This window comes from Monodelphis domestica, chromosome 4 (assembly GCF_027887165.1).
Source record: "Monodelphis domestica isolate mMonDom1 chromosome 4, mMonDom1.pri, whole genome shotgun sequence".
Taxonomy (NCBI): Eukaryota; Metazoa; Chordata; class Mammalia; order Didelphimorphia; family Didelphidae; genus Monodelphis; species Monodelphis domestica.
The window spans coordinates 431,859,295-431,876,061 of record NC_077230.1 but is presented as its reverse complement, the minus strand read 5'-3'; the positions used below and the strand labels follow the sequence as shown (position 1 = coordinate 431,876,061).

At 48.1% G+C, this 16,767-nt stretch overlaps 1 protein-coding gene across 4 annotated transcripts in view; it reads left to right on the top strand.

Moving 5' to 3' along the window:
* Window positions 1-16,767, top strand: part of LOC100617633 (zinc finger protein 883-like) — a 30,092-nt gene that overhangs the window by 640 nt on the left and 12,685 nt on the right. For 2 of the 4 annotated variants that reach the window (XM_056825515.1, XM_056825516.1), the window contains exons 2-4: window positions 385-558; window positions 6,895-7,021; window positions 7,617-7,712. In XM_056825515.1, coding sequence (XP_056681493.1) covers window positions 526-558; window positions 6,895-7,021; window positions 7,617-7,712 — 256 coding nt within the window. In that variant the 5' untranslated portion in view covers window positions 385-525. Of the gene's footprint in view, window positions 1-384; window positions 559-6,894; window positions 7,022-7,616; window positions 7,713-13,557; window positions 15,888-16,767 lie in introns of those variants that run through there. The other 2 variants (XM_056825514.1, XM_056825513.1) reach the window with 2 other exon arrangements.

The window sequence follows — 16,767 nt, the reverse complement described above, 5'->3', positions numbered from 1 at the left end:
GGGGATGGAGGGAGTCTCCCTATTATAGCGTTTTGGGGAAGACAAAAGCCTGTGTGTGCCGCCATAGGAGCCCCTCTGCAATCCATCAGACTCCTTCGGAGCTGGTCTGGTCTGGATGGGGCTGGGATGAGGCAGGGCAAGCCCAGAAGCTGGACTAGAGGCACCCAGCAGTCAGTCCGTCTGCCAGGTCGAGATTGTGTGAGAGGCGGAGGGGCTGCTGGGAAGGCCACCTTCAGGGGGAGCGCTGTATCAGGGTCCTCAGGCGCAGACTGGGTTCTTCCAGCCCCTTCTGCCTCCTGGGACGCTGTAGGAGGGGGAGGGGGTGCGGGAGGGGAGGTCTCTCTGCATTCCCAGCCTGACCCAGCCTGTGCTCTCCCTCCCAAGGTAGGCTGCAGTCTCTGCCCTGCCGGCCTGGCCAGGGGCTTTGTCAGCAGGCCTCCTGCCCAGGAAGAGGAGCCTGAGAGCTCTCCCCCGGGGGATCCCTGTCCCTCCCTGCCCAGCTCAGCCTGCAGAGGAGCCAGAGGGATGGCCCCTGGGAGCCCCAGCCCCCCAGCCCAGGTGAGTGCAGTGTGCCCAGGGCTGAGCCCCAGCAGCCCCTGTGGCCATTTCTCTCCTTCCTCTGTTTCACAGAGTCCGAGTCTTCTCTCTTTATACATGCCTAGCACACGGGTGTTCACACACACACACACACACACACACACACACACACACACACACACACACAGGCTTCTACTTCTCTTTCTTTTGGCCAAGCTCTGCCTTCTGGCAAAACCCTTCCCACTTGGGTCCTGTCTGGGCAGGCCTGGAGCAGAGCCCTGAAGGCTTCCTAGCTCTTGTCCTTCTCAGGGTCCTCCTCAGAGCAGACATTGCCCTCCCCAGGGCTCTCTGACTGCCTCCTCTGTGCCATGGCTCAGCTCAAGTCGAGCAGCACTGAGGAAGGGAAGGGGCTCTGTGGGGAGCTGCTGGAGCAGCCCAGGAAGGAGGAACCAGGCCCTGCCCCCCAGGAGCTCCCAGTCTAGTGGGGGGACAAGTGTCTGCGGCCGTGTCTACACTGGCCCTGCAGTATAGACAGGAAGGACTCTCAGGGAGGCTCTGGCAGTGCTGGGGGCCAGGAGAATCATTGTTTCAGGTGGTCTTAGAGGAATCCAGGAGGCCCAGGGGAGGAGGGAGAACATTCTGCCTTCAGAGACAGTCCCTGGAAAGGCCCCTAGTGAGGGGATGGAGGCTTCTGGTTAGCCTCAGCCCAGAGGCTAGCGTCCCTGGGCAGAGAGGAGGAAGGCTGAGAAGACGGAAGGGGTCGGGCTTACCTGGGGTCTGCTCTGGGCCTGCAGCCTTAAACAGATTCTCTCAGTTGTCCCTGCTCCGAGGCTTAGGAGAAGGGAAGTGCAGGCGTGCGGCCATGCCTGGGTGTAGATCCATGTGGAAGTGTAGGACACGCGCAGCCTCCACTCCACAGAGGGGCCGAGCGAGGCCGCCCAGGCTCCAAGACCCAGAAGGCCAGCCTGGACGTCCCTTGGCCGAGACGTCTCCCGGGGATTCTGGGGCCCGTTGGGGGCGTCCCTCAGTTCTGGATCCCTGACTTCTGCACGGTCACTTGGGGGGGATTAGAACCCTCTTCAGTGTCAGGTCTTTACAGGTTCCAGCTTCTCCCTGAAATAGCGACCGTCTGCCAGGGATCCGGCAAGGAGTGAACAAGGAGCCCCGGAATAGGGACGAACCTCAGCGGGCTGGATTCGATTGCTCCCGCCCCGCTGGGGTCTACTCCCAGGATGACCCAGGCCTGAGACGAATGGCCACGCATGTCCTGTGCTGCCCCATGGGTCCTGTATCCATAGTAGGTGTGCGTGTGTGCGTTATCCCCAATATGGTCGAACATGGTATTAGAAATGCAAGAAGAAGAAATGGGAGAATCCGGAGGGGCAGAGACGCCCTAAAGTCTTCTGTGTGGAAGATCCTGGAGACCCCTCTGAACGGCTCCACGAAGAGCTGAATCGTGCTGGCCAAGGAGCAGGACGGAGAGCCAGGCCCGTTTTACACGTCACCGACACCCCGGGAGGAGACCCGGCGCTGAGAATCACCCCCGAGCAATCGCCCGACACAAATAGGCAGATGGAAACAGCTGGAGGATGTTCATGGCTCGTGGCTGAGACAGGATTCAGATGACGGCCCTGCCTAGCCTACTGACCCGATGCCCCCCGGCTGTATCTCCAGAAAGATATTTTATTGAGCTAGAACATTTCATTTATTTTATGAGGTTTGTAAACCCTCGCCTTCCCTCTTAGCATCAATCCTGTGTACTGGTGCCAAGGCAGAAGAGCGGGGAGGGCTAGGCCATGGGGGTCAAGTGACTTGTCCAGGGTCACACAGCTGGGAAGTGTGAGGCCAGGTTTGAACCCAGGACCTCCCCTCTCTAGGCCCAGCTCTCCATGTACTGAGCTACCCAGCTGTCCCCCATAAAATTCATTTAGAAGAACGAAAGATCAAGAATATCCCAAAGAATTAATGGAAAGAAAGCATACAAGAAGGGGATCCAGACAGAAATAATCCAAACTATCTGACACTAAGTGGTCTTGGGTTTGAGAACAACAAATCATGGTTTGGTAAAATTGCTGGAATAACTGGAAAGTAGCTTGGCAGAAACCAAGGCCTCGTACCGACCTGTGAAGACGTGCTCGTACTCACTACTGAGGAGAGAAATGCGAATGAGAAGAGCTCGGGGTGCGCATCACACCCATCAGACCTGCTCTGTTTGTGGAGAAATGGGGAAACGAATAGGCTTAGAATTACGTGGCCCCGTGTGTGTGTCTGTGTCTGTGTCTGTGTCTGTCTGTCTGCTTGCCTGTCTGTGTCTGTGTCTGTCTGCCTGTCTGTGTGTCTGTGTCTGTGTCTGTGTCTGTGTCTGTCTGTCTGCTTGCCTGTCTGTGTCTGTGTCTGTCTGCCTGTCTGTGTGTGTGTCTGTGTGTCTGTGTCTGTGTCTGTGTCTGTCTCTGTCTGTCTGCTTGCCTGTCTGTGTGTGTCTGTCTGCCTATCTTCCTGCCTGTCTGTGTGTGTGTCTGTCTGCCTGTCTGCCTGCCTCTGTCTGTCTGTCTGCCTGTCTGTGTGTGTGTCTGTCTGCCTGTCTGTGTGTATGTCTGTCTGCCTGTCTGTGTCTGTCTGTCTGCCTGTCTGCCTCCCTCTGTCTGTCTGTCTGCCTGTCTGCCTGCCTCTGTGTTTCTGTAGGTCTGTCTGCCTGTCTGTGTGTGTGTCTGTCTGTCTGCCTGTCTGTGTGTATGTCTGTCTGCCTGTCTGCCTTCTCTGTCTGTCTGCCTGTCTCTGTGTGTGTGTCTGTAGGTCTGTCTGCCTGTCTGTGTGTGTGTGTTTGTAGGTCTGTGTGTCTGTCTGTGTCCGTCCTCAGACCCACCAGGTCGAGGAGATCAGGGCAAGAGGAGAGGAACCTTCTCCCAGGGAATGGCGAAGCAGTTTACCGACTTAGAAAGAACTCCGGGAGCTCATGAACAGGGAGATGAGTGGGGCCAGGAGCTGGGGGAGAATAAAGTGGAAGTGCAGAGAGGAGAGGCTGGCTCTGGTCTCCTGCCCTCTTCTTCTGGGACACAGGAGTCGGGGCTGGGACGTTTGTGGGTGGGATTTGTTATGTAGCCACGAGAAAGGTAAGCGGAACCTAGAGGAGGTTCAGGATTCCATTTGTGTACGGGCTTGCTTTGTCTTCAGTTTGCTTTGGTATCATTTGGAATTTTAGAACCCGATGCTGCTCTGAGTCTAGGCCTTCCTGACTGCTCTCCAGTGTTCTTAGTCAATAAGGAGCTGTTTTTGCTTTAACTCAAGGGCTTTGCTGCCTGGGTGACTTGTTTTCTCCTTTATCAAACACTGGCCATGCAGTTCCCTTGTGTCTGCGTCTTTGCCTTGTTTTCTTTCTCTTCGTTGTTTTACCAGCTCCAGATGGTTTGGGGAATGGATGGATGGATGCTGTGGGACACGGCGTGACGCCCAAGCGCGCCGCTCTTCCTAATGTCCTACTTCTTTTCACCTTTCCCCTGGATAGGTCGGCTCTTCAGGTTTTCAGAATGAACTTTGTTAGGGTTCTAGTCACCCCTCAAAACGACCCCATGAGGAATTGTATCCTTTAGTTCTGTCCACCCTCCCTGATCCAACCTGGGTTTTTCTCTGTAAAGAAACTGTTGAGTGGCTTTGCATTTCCTTATTGAGTTAGTCTTTGGGGAAACTGATCCCCATATCTGTTCGGCACATTGACTTATTTGAAGTAAGATTTCTTTCTAGTATTCCTTCATTTTATCAACTCTAGTCTTAGACACCCCACAAAGCAGTTATCGAACCCCCAGATGGATGCTGAATTTCTGCCATGTAAATATATCGAAACTTGAACCATGTTCCCGATCTGGCTAGAGCTGGCTCCGGCACATCTCTGCAGAGCCGTCTTTTGGAAATTCTAGTTTCCCAGATGTGTGCAGAATGGATCAGAATGAGAAGGAGACGGCAGGCAGAGAGGATCAGTGAAAGTCTTGTCATAGTCCAAGTGAGAGCTTTTTTTTCCTGACTAACAAATTCCCAATTGTTAAAAATGGGAAGAGTGGAGTCACCCAACTACAGGTAAGGGAAGTATGACCTTGGCTACGGGAAGGTTCTGGAATTTTCACTTAAATATTACACTTTTCCATATACATTTTCTGAACTTACAACATGCAAACTGTCTCCTTCCCTCCCCACTCCTGGAGATAGTGAGCAATTTGATCTGGGTTATGATCATGCAAAACATACGGTCATTGTTGGAAGAGAATACTCAAAACCACACATACACCCAAGTAAAAAATAGTTTGCTTTGCTCTGTACTCCAATTTCTTTGTCATAAGTCCTTTAGAGTTGTCTTGGATGGGGGCAGCTGGGTTGCTCAGTGGCTGGAGAGCCAGGTTGGGAGATAGGAGGTCCTGGGTTCCAATCTGGCCTTAGACACTTCCCAGCTGGGTGGCCCTGGGCAAGTCACTTGACCCCCTTGGCCTAGCCCTGACCACTCTTCTGCCTTGGTATACACAGTATTGATTCCAAGACGGAAGGTGAGGGGTTAAAAAAAAAGAATTGTCCTGATCCTTGTATTGCTCAGAAGAGCGCAGTCTTTCACAGTTGATGCTCGTACAGTACTGCTGTCGCTGTATACAGTGCTTTGCTGGTTCTCTGGCTATTTCGCTCTGCATCCGTTCATGGAGGTCTTTCCAGTTCTTTCGGAAATCCTCCTGCTTATTCCTTGCGGCACAGTAGTGCCCGTCGCCCTCTGCCACGTTCCCTCAGCCGCTCCCCCGTCGACGGATACGGTCTCACTTCCCACTTCGTTGCCACCCCCGAGATTATCTGCTAGAAACATTCTGTACACGTCGGTCTTTCCGCCTGGAGTGTTTCCAAGCACGCAGTGGTAGTTTGAGCTCTTCTTGGCCCGTCTTGATTCCTTTCATCGCCTTCTCTTGTCTCGCTGTTAGCATTTTCAGAAGGAGGTTCAGTGATGGCGGGGAGAGGAGCCATCCTGGACTCCCTCTCAGCTTGGGGAAGTGTTTCAGCGCCTCCCCATTTCCTGCTTCTGCAGCAGGGTGGATGCTTTCAGGATAGAAAAACGGTCGCTGTGAAGCGTTGTTTGTGTTTCTTCTTCCTCTCCGGCATTTGGAATCCCTGCTTCCCTTCCTTCCCCTTCAGTTAGTCCTCTTTATTAGTCGTTGTTTTTCAACCCTTGCCTTCGGTTCCAAAGCCAAAGAAGGGGAAGGGCCAGCCAATGGGGCTTAAATGACTTGCCCAGGGTCACACAGCTAGAAAAATGTATGAGGCCAGATTGGAACCCAGGTCTTGCCATTTCTAGGCCTGGCTCTATCTGTAGAGCTACCTTGCTCCCCGGGTCATTCATTTTTTTAATTTCATCTTGTTTGGTGCCCTTTTCCAACAAGGATTTCTCATTCTTTTTCATTATCCATTTTCTCTCTCTTTTACGGAGGCTCTCGATCTCCGATCCATGGCTCCTATCATCATCTCATCTCTCTTCTCTGCATGCTTCAGGCATGGAAGGCCTCCACCGTGGCCTTCTCATTAGAACTCTCTGGAGACTCTTCATTGTAAAAATGATTATTATTAGCCAAAAATGGGCCACCAAGTGAGGGAGGCCTGCGCCGCTCGGCTGCCTCCTTTGGGAAGCCCACTTCCTGGCTGCCTGTTCCCTGGCCGATCGTGCTCTTGCTGATGCCCTTTCGAGGGCAGCTCTTTGGAGAACTCGGACCTCAGTGGGGACAAGAGGCAGGACACGCAGTGTCTGGGAATGGCCGCCTGGCCCACCGGCACTAGCCGTCATCATCTAAGAGAAGCGGGAAACCCACCTGCCCTGCCAGCCCTTCTTGAGAGGAGAGAGTTCCCCGTCAGCCCTCAGATCCAGCTTGTGTTGCTTTAAGAGCAAAAGCACTCTGGAGGCCCACAAGGCTGCGTAGTAATGTCACCTCTCTGCCTCTCTTCCCATGTTGACATGGCAGCCCCAGAGGAAACCTCCACCTGCAGGCAGGATGTCCTCCCCCGCTTCCCCTCTCCTCCCCCTTCTCCTCCCTCTCTGGCCCCTCAGTCCCCCCCTCTCTCCTTGGCCCTTTACACCCCAGCCTCCTCCTGTTCCCCCTCTTCTTCCTCTTCTCCCACTCCTCTTCCCTGCCTGTCCCCTCAGTCCCCCCCTCTCTCCTTGGCCCTTTACACCCCAGCCTCCTCCTGTTCCCCTTCTCCTCTCCTGCATCTCTGCGCTGCTCACCCACAAAGCACATCATCTCTTCAGTTCTGCCTTCCTCCTGTCCCTGGCGGAGCCTTGGACTCGGTCCCTTCCCAGGTGTCTTTCTCTCCATGTGTATCTTCTGCCTTTGGATGCTCTAGGAGATGGTGACGTTCCAGGATGTGGCTGTGGACTTCACGCAGGAGGAGTGGCGCCTCTTGGAGCCTCCCCAGAAGGAGCTGTACAGGGAGGTGATGCTGGACAATGCCCGGAACCTGCTCTCCCTGGGTAAGGCCACAGAGCCCAAACTGGTCCCATGATCTCCCTGAGCCCTCCCCAAAGCTGCCCCCAGAATACTATGGAAACGGCCCTTGAGGAGCCCAGGGCACCCTCTGGTGGTCCCTGCTCCCATGCCCGGCCATTGGCCCAGACACAGAGTTGGGACCAAGGAGAGTCTCTTGAGTTGGCCAACAGGAGCCTCTTCCCTGAAGGAGCAAACACTGCCTGAGAGAACAGGACACTGGGGTTCTAGAAGTTCGGGGGGGGGGGAAGAAGGGGAGGGGCTCAGGACAGAAGCTCATTGGCCCAGATCCCTGCTGCCTGGGCTCCAGGCTGACCTGGCACCACCCCCCTTTGGCCAGTCTGCCAGAATGGAGCATCCCAGAACGGGAGGGGGAGGGATGGACTGTTTCTGAGCCCTGGTCTCCCCCCAGGATGATGGGGCGCAGCCTGCTGGGGGTTATTCCTTCACAGACACCCGTGTGGGGCCCCAAGGAAGGGGTCCTGGGAAGGGGGAAGCTCTGGGTCTCCAGCCCTTCCCCTAAAGACAACTAGGTGACCAGTGTGTCTCCATCCTCCTTCCTCACTGCTTCCCCGTGCCCAGGGCTGCCCGTTCCCAGAGAAGACTTGATCTCTTATTTGGAGCAAAGGGAAGCCCCCTGGATGCTGGGGCAGGAAGGCCTGAGGAGCTGCTGTGCAGGTGAGTGAGGGGAAAGCAGGGATGTGGGAGCTCGTGGGAGCTCGAGGGGCTCCTGGGGGTTAGAGTGAAGCAAGTGCCAGATCGGGGGCAAAAGAACCTGACCTGGAATGCTTTTTCCGGTATTTTGTAGCAGTGCTTTCCTGGGCAAAGCACTGAACCTTTGAGCCTCAGTTTCCCCAGCTGTAAAACGAGGCGGTCGTACTCTGTGACCTTTGAGCCACTTCCAGTGGTCAAGCGAGGAGTGTGAGGAGGCATCGTTTGGAATTTGGGGACATGAAAGGGGACAAGCATTTCTGAATGGCTCTTCCGTGCCAGGCCCTGTGCGAAGCCTTAGAGGGAGGACAAGGGCCCCCCTGGCTGTCCTGGAGGTCACCATCTGGTGGGGCAGGTGGTGTGTGTCCAAGGGGGAGACGAGAGGGAAGGCAGGACCGTGAAGGAGGACCGGCAGAAGCTGACTGCCGGGCTGGCTTCGGCTGGCGCCTCAGGGACGTCGGGGAGCAGGAAGAGCCCTGGAGCCTGCAGAGTCCAGTGCAGAGAAGGCAAGGGAGGCTCGTGCCACTGCGTGAGAGCCTCTCTGGGGGGACAGAAGGTGAGAGGAGGCTGGAGGAGAAGGGCAGAGGCCGAAGTGCCTTCACAGTCCTGGAGAGGATTTGTAGGGGATCCATTGGCGGGGAGGCTGTGGGAAGACGAACTTGACCCCTGGGTAGAGGCTGGGGGCATCCCTCAGGGGCGAGGCGAGGAGGCTGACTGGGGCTGTCCTGGGAGATGAGAGAAAGGCGGAGCCGGTAGGGTGAAAGGTGGGGCGAATGCGAGAGCCGAGGAGGACTTCTGGACCTTGAGTTGGGAGCCTGGACCAGGGAGCGAGCCGGGAAAGGGAGCAGTTATGTCACACTAAAAGTGGGATCAGAGACTTAGGCACAAAAGGTCTGAGCTTTAATGGTCTCTCTGGATCGAAAGACCCCGAAGCAGTTAGAAGAACTTTGTAGTTCAGTTTAGAGGTTACATAAAGCCCAGACATGTCGCCCATCTCAGATGGTGGTTGGTTCTTCATCAAACTATCTGACCAGCTGATTCCGAGGCTTTCCCCGTCCCAGTGACCAGAAAAGCAAAGTCAGACAACCATCCTCTTGTAAGAACCAGCTCCAGAGTGCCCCCTCCGACCAGGAACTTTCCAGAGTTAATCATGTTATTGTAAGAAGGAAAATTAATTACATTGCTTGTCATTTGTATTGGTTTAAAAGTCCCTCGAGTTTGATGGCTTGTTACTGTGTAACTTGTAGTGAGAATGGAGTCCCGGAATGGAGTCTGTCTAGAACCAGAGTAAGAACGTAGCCCTGGGAGAATACCCGAGTTGTCATTCCAAATGTTTGTTGTTACAGTAATTTGATATGTTACCCTATTAATCACACGAGTTACAATGTTAATCCTAGGTGTGTCGATCTATTTGGGATGTGCTTTTTATTAAACTAATTCATGTAAGAGGCTTCAGGGAGCAGAGCGTTATGCAAAGGTCATGCAGATTTGGAGCCTTGTTGGCTCACGGGGGGTTGGGATGTCCAAGTCAAAACGACTTGTAAAAGGCCCAGATCTCTTGATCCTGTCCTGTCTATGACCTCTAAGTCACTAGTACGTTGAGAGTGAACCCGAGGAGTCATTACTCCCACTTTGTAAGTTCCTCTCTTTGCCTTTAACAACCTGTGAGTGTCCGTTTTCAGGGTGACAAATTTTGAGGGAAACCTCGTGTGACCAGGTTGAGTCATCCTTCATGCACCTTTTTTATTTCCTTTACTGGCATCTCTCTCTGCTCACTTATTTTGGGCAGGAATTAAATCAGTGCCATATACTGCTGAGAAATTGGTATGTTACCTTCTATTCCCATTAAGTTTTCTCCAGAGTCATATCCTAAACTTCTTTCTTTCTTGTTTATTTTTTTAGCTGTTCTGAAGGGGGAATGTTGAGGTCCCTCAGGAATAAAGTTTTACTATTTCCTCCTATATGTCATGTAATTCTCCCTTAGGAATCTTGATACTATGCCATTTAGTACATGTATGTTAATTCTGAAAATGTTTTATTGTCTATGGTGCCCTTTATTAGCATATTTTTTTTATTAGATCAGTTTTGGCTTTAGTTTTGTGTGAAATCATGATTGCTACCCCTGCCTTTTTTACTTTAGCTAAAGCATAAAAGATTCTGCTCCAGCCCTTTACTTTTACTTTGTGTGTGTCTCCCTGATGATATGTGTTTCTTGTAGATAGCATTTTGTGGGATTCTGGATTTTTAATCCACTCTTCTGTCCTTTTCCATTTTGTGGATCAGTTCATCCCATTCACATTCACAGTTATAATTACTAATAGTGTTTCTCTACATATTATTTTCCCCCTGGTTCCTAGTTACTATTGTCTTTCTCTCATTTCCTCCATTCTCTGTTCACAAATGTTTTCTTTCTGTTCACTCCCATCCCCCCAAAATTAGCCCTTTTGTCCATCTCTCCTCTTGTTCCTCTTTCCCTCCTCCTTCCCTGTAGGGCAACAAAGGTTTCTGTAGGTGGTGAGTGTGGGTTGTAAGTGTTAAAATTAATGGTTTGGCTAAATATATTAAAATTTTAAATCTTTTCTTTACAAAAGAGGTGGAAAGAGTGAAAGCAGAGGAATACAAAAGGGTAGAGATTAACCTATCTAACTAAATATTGTTCCAGTGCTTGGCACAGCCAGGACTTACTAACCTCCAACCAGAATTAAACTATCTCCAGAAGATAGGAAAGGAAAACCAGCTCTCCACTCACCCAAGTTCCCTTTAAGAGATAGGTCAAGACAATAACTTGAGCTAAAGAGGACTCCGAAGCAGACTTCCTTCTTGGAGTGACTCTCTTCTTGGAGTCCACTCTCTCTAGCCTCAGAAATTCAGGGCCTTTTAGAGTGGCTTCTTGTCTCCTTCTCTCTTAACAGGGGCCAATCACAGCTTCCAAATGGTCTAGCACTGCCCAGGGGGCAATGTTTGGGAACTAGGTTGCACCTTCTGCAGAATGTTTCTCTTAACAGAATTCACAAGTTTCTAGACTGAGTTAGAAAAAAAGGGTGGAGCTCTCCAAGCATCTTGCTGGCTTCTCACCTAGCACTAGGTAGGGTGTGAATTCACTAAGTGGTCTGCGAGCTCCTCCACCTAATTCAAGCTTGTGTTGATTGAAAGTTGGTGTTAACCAAAGTGTTAACTCCAACTAGGCAAAGAGAATAAAGGATTCCCTTTCACAGGGTGTAATTCCCACTTGGAGTAAAGCTCAGTTATTTCTCACTACACCCCCATCTTCTCCACTGTATGGGCTCTTGGGCACCATTTCATGGGAGATGCTTCTGTCCTTTCCTTTCTTCCCCCAGCCCCATGTGTTTCCTTTCCTGGTCCCTTGATTTTTCTTTTGTATATCTGCCCATTCGATTCCATTTACTTTTTTCTTTCCTTCTTTCTTTCTATGTATACTCCTTCCTTTCTAGAGTGATAAAGTTCTTAAGTTGTTTTTTTAAACCCTTACCTTCTGTCGTAGAATCAATACAGTGTAATTGGTTCCCAGGCAGAAGAGTGGTAAGGGCTAGGCAATGGGGGTTAAGGGACTTGTCCAGGGTCACACAGCTAGGAAGTGGCTGAGGCCAGATTTGAAACCAGGACCTCCCATCTCTGGGCCTGATTCTCAATCCACTGAGCCACCCAGCTTCCCCCAGTTCTTAAGTTCTTAAATACTTTAAGTACCTTAAATGTCTCAAGGATCGTATATCTTAAGTATCTGAGTAATTATCTTCTAAAGTATGAGTGTACTTAATTCAACTTTATTGAAACCCGTAAGTTTTCACTTTTCTCATGAACATTTTATGCTTTTCTTGTGTTTCAAATTGGCTCATTTAATTTTCTTTTCGTCTTGGGGATCTTTTATTTGTTGTGTCATATTTTCTCTCCTAGAAGGTTATGGTGAATTTTGGTGGGTATGGTGTAGTCCTAAGCCCTTTGCCTTTCAGAACATCATATTCCAAGCTTTCTGGTCCTTTGATGATAGAAGCTGATAATCTTGTGTCATCAGCCCTATGCATCCACACTATCTGAATTGTTTCCTTCTGGCTACTTCCAGTTTTTCCCTTCATGTAGGAGTTTTTGAATTTTGTCATAATAGGCATGTTTTGTTGTTGTTGTTGTTGGGGGGATCTCTTTTAGAAGGTGGATCTCTCAATTTCTATTTTCCTCTCTTATTTGAGGGTGTGAGAACAGTTTTCTCTGATGATTTCTTTTAATATGGTTTGTAGAGGGGGCAGCTGGGTGGCTCAGTAAATTGAGAGCCAGGCCCAGAGATGGAAGGTCCTGGGTTCAAATCTGGCCTCAGACACTTCCCAGCTGGGTGACCCTGGGCAAGTCCCTTGACCCCCATGGCCTAGCCCGGACCACTCTTCTGCCTTGGAGCCAATACACAGGATTGATTCTAAGACAGAAGGTAAGGGTTTTTTCCATTGAAGTATTTCAAATTTTCTTCTATTTTTTCAACCTTTTGATTTTTTCTTATTTCCTGATGCTTTATGACATCATTGTCATTCCTTTTGTTCAATTCTAGTTTTTAGGGAGTTTATTATTCCTCTGTGCTTTAGTGTTTCCTTTTCCATGTGGTGCATTCTACCTTTTCAGGAGTTTTCTTCACGTTTTTTTGCTTCTATTTCCATTTGGCCCATTCTTATTTCTAAGTTGTTACATTTTTCTATTGTTTCATTTATTATTAGATATTTTAAACTTCAAGCTATTCTGAGAGTTTGGGGGGGCCTGGCATCCTCTGTCACTTTCCTTTAGGGGCTTCACATATTTCCTTTTTGTCTTTGTTGACAGGTTGTGAGTTTGTATTTTGAGCTTCCTTGTCTCTAAAATCACTTTCTAAAGTTGGGGTTTTTTTCATTGTCTTTTGCTCATTTTCTTAGTTATTATTATTTTAGGTGTTCTCTACCCCACCTCCACTCCTACCCCACATGTTACTTTATATATCTGTTCAGGTTCTCCTGTGCTTCTGAGGTGGAGAGAACATTACTCTAAGCTTGGGGTATAGCCTTCTTTGGTACTTGGGGGAGGCCCAAGGCCTCCTTGGGTCCTTGAGTTTGTACATTGAAGGAGTAGACAATCTGGCTTCTTATGGGGTTCGTCTTGTCCAGCTGGATTCCATTCCCTACTTCTTGGTTTACTTGTTTTTTCCTGTCGTGGGTTGTTCCCTGTTTCTTTGCCTCAGGCCCTGTGGAAGAGGTTCACGTCTATAAGTTCTACAAGCACTCTCTCTCCTCCACCCTAGTGAAACACGTTTCTCCTACTTTCTTTTGTTTTGAGGAGTTTGGGGTTGGGGGGGTATTTTTGTGTGTTTGGAAGGTTTGGTTTAGCTGAGGATAGATCATGAAACAATATAAATATATAATATTTGTGCACCAGATGGTATAATATCTGTGAAGAAATGATTGATAGTACAGTAGAGACAGTGTCTGGTCCTGAAGCCACAGCATGTCCATTCACCAGTTTTGAGTTCTAGTCTTAGTTGGCTCTATTCACTCAGCCATTCTTAGCTCATTGCCCGAGGTGTGACTGTAAGAGAATGCTGGCCTCGTCTCTGTCATGAGATTTGCTTTGAGGGTTCAGAGTGATTGTATATAAAACTCTTTGTAAATTGAATCATCCTGTGGGTGTGAACTAATGTCATTTTCCAATGATTGATTCTGATCACGTAAGTTTGAAGATTTTTCGTTAGCCTAGGGAAAGAGATTATAAATCTGTTCATGTTTTGCCAGTGGAGAGAAGGGTACATAATTATATATGTATGTATTTTATTGTTTATTTCTTTCAGAAGGAAAGATTAGACTTGAAATGAAAGAGTCTAGTGCAAAGCTAAGCATTTCTATAGAAGACAATCAGAAGCATAGATTCATGAGTGATGGCCCCTGTGACTTCCCCTGGAGACAAATCTCTGCAGCTCTTCAAAGAATCCGTACTGGAGAGAAATCTGAAGGTCATCACTGTGATAAAGCCTTCAGTCAACAGTCATCCCTTATTTACAATAAAAGAATTCCATCTTCAGAGAAACGACATAAATGTCATGAATGTGGTAAATCTTTTAGTGAATATTCATCCCTTATTATCCATCTGAGAATTCACACTGGACAGAAATGTAATGAATGTGGAAAGTCGTTTAGACAGAGCTCCAGTCTTGTTGAACATCAGAGAATCCACACTGGAGAGAAACCTTATCAATGTAATCAGTGTGGAAAGACTTTTAGAAAGAGGTGCCATCTTGCTCTACATTATAGAATCCACACTGGAGAGAAACCTTATGAATGTAATCAATGTGGAAAGACTTTCACACAGAAGGATATTCTTGCTGTACATCAGAGAATTCACACTGGACAGAAATGTAATGAATGTGGAAAGTCGTTTAGACACAGGTCCAGTCTTATTCAACATCAGAGAATCCACACTGGAGAGAAACCTTATCAATGTAATCAATGTGGAAAGACTTTCAGAAAGAGATGCCATCTTGCTCTACATTATAGAATCCACACTGGAGAGAAACCTTATGAATGTAATCAGTGTGGAAAGACTTTCACACTGAAGGATGTTCTTGTTGAACATCAGAGAATCCATACTGGAGAGAAACCTTATCAGTGTAATCAATGTGGAAAGGCTTTCAGAAAGAGGTGCCATCTTGCTTTACATGAGAGAATCCACACTGGAGAGAAACCTTATCAATGTAATCAGTGTGGAAAGGCTTTCACACAGAAGGAGGTTCTTGCTGTACATCAGAGAATCCACACTGGAGAGAAACCTTATGAATGTAAACAGTGTGGAAAGGCTTTCAGAAGCAGCTCCATTCTTAGTAGACACCAGAGAATCCATACTGGAGAGAAACTTTATGAGTGTCATCAATGTGGAAAGGCTTTCACAAACTCCTCCAGTCTTACTTATCATCAGAGAATCCACACTGGAGAGAAACCTTATGAGTGTCATCAATGTGGAAAGGCTTTTACAAGGAGGGGCCATCTTGCTGCACATCAGAGTGTTCACACTGGAGAGAAACCTTATGAATGTAAGCAGTGTGGAAAGGCTTTCATATATAGATACAGACTGATTCACCATGAGAGAATCCACACTGGAGAGAAACCATATGAATGTTTTCAGTGTGGAAAGACATTCAGATCCACCCCTGATCTTTCTATCCATAAAAGAATCCACAGCGGAGAGAAACCTTATAAATGTTTTCAATGTGAAAAGACTTTCAGAAGCAGCTCCAGTCTTGCTGGACATCAAAGAATTCACACTGGAGAGAAACCTTATGAGTGTTTGCAATGTGGAAAGGCTTTTGGAAGCAGTTCCAGTCTTAGGAAACATCAGAGAATCCACACTGGAGAGAAACCTTATAAATGTAATCAGTGTGGAAAGACTTTCACAGAGTCCTTCAGTCTTACTTATCATCAGAGAATCCACACTGGAGAGAAACCTTATGAATGTACTGAATGTGGAAAGGCTTTCAGAAGCAGCTCCAGTCTTAGACATCATGAGAGAATCCACACTGGAGAGAAACCTCATGAGTGTCTGGAATGTGGTAAAGCTTTTAATGCACACTCTCACCTAACTAGACATCAGAGGATCCATTCTAGAGAAGAAACCTCATTACAATAATGTGCAGAATCGTTCAGACTCAAGATGTCCCATATCTCCCATCAAAAGTTCACCTGAAATAGAATTCATGTAATGGATGTGTAAAGGCATTGAAATGGAGTACAGAGCTTGTGAGACATCAGAGAATTCATTCTGGGTTCAAGCTTTATATGGCCCCAGTGTGGTGATGTCTTCAGCCACAGATTGGCACTTCACGTCAGAGGATTCATTGGGGAGAGAAGACTTATAAACATGGTCAGTGAGGATCTCCTTCCCCTGGATGCTTGTCATTGAACATCACAAAATTCTCACTGGAAGGAAGCCTTATAAAAGCAATAATTATGTGAAGACCTTCATCTGGAACTCATATTTGTATTTATCTTAGAAAAATCTTGCTAGGCATAAAAGTAATGGATCTAGTTAATGAGGGGAAGCCTCCTACTGCAGCAAAGACTTCATCACACATTGCAAATTTCATACTCTATATAAAGTCCAAAAAATAAATTGAATTTTTCTCTGAAATTCCCAGGTTTCTCATTAATTTCCTCCGTAATATTCCATGACCTTTTTTTACCATCACTTCTTCAGCAGCCATTCTCCAATTGATTGGTCCTTACTTTGTTTCAGGAGGCTAAGTGGCACAAAAAGTCCAAGTATAAATATTTTATTAGCTATTTGACTTTGGGGGGGTAATTATTTCTTTAGCATGCATAAAGGATTTCCCCGGAATTCATAAGACTTAAGTTCAAGTGTAGTCTTTGTTACTTACTTGCTATGTGACCCAGTGCAAGTCACTTATGCTGTTGGTGCCTGAGATTCCCCATCTGTTCAGTAACGATAGTAGGTACTACCTCCCAGGGTGGATGAGAGAACCAAATGAGCCAATATTTTTCCATTGCTTGGCAAGCAAACATTAGGTATTATAAGATCCTCAGTCTTACATCAAAATTGAGGGAAGGATCATTTAATCACTTTCATTTTTATTCAAATTAGTATTCAGGACAGGATAGATAAAAGCAGTATATTATAATGGAAAATTACCCAGGGTTAGAGTTGGGAAGAGCTCCTAAAATTCAGCCTCAGATGCCTTATAGCTGTGTGTTACTGTGTATACCTGTAGGCTGAGGAATAGCCTTTCTGTGTCTCCACTTACTCATTTCCAAGACGAGGAGTTTGGACAGGTGCTGTGCTAAGTTCTGGGAATAGAAAGGGAACAAGGGACATCCCTGTTCTCATGGAGGTCACAGTCTGGTGGGGCAGGCAGCATCCCAGAACGGAGTTAAAAGCCCACCAGGGAAGGCAAGAAAGTGAAAGAGGACTGGAAGGGGCTGATTTTACAAGACTGACTTTAGCTGGCTCCCCAGGGAAACCTGGGGAACATTCTAGGCAGAAGGAGCATCAG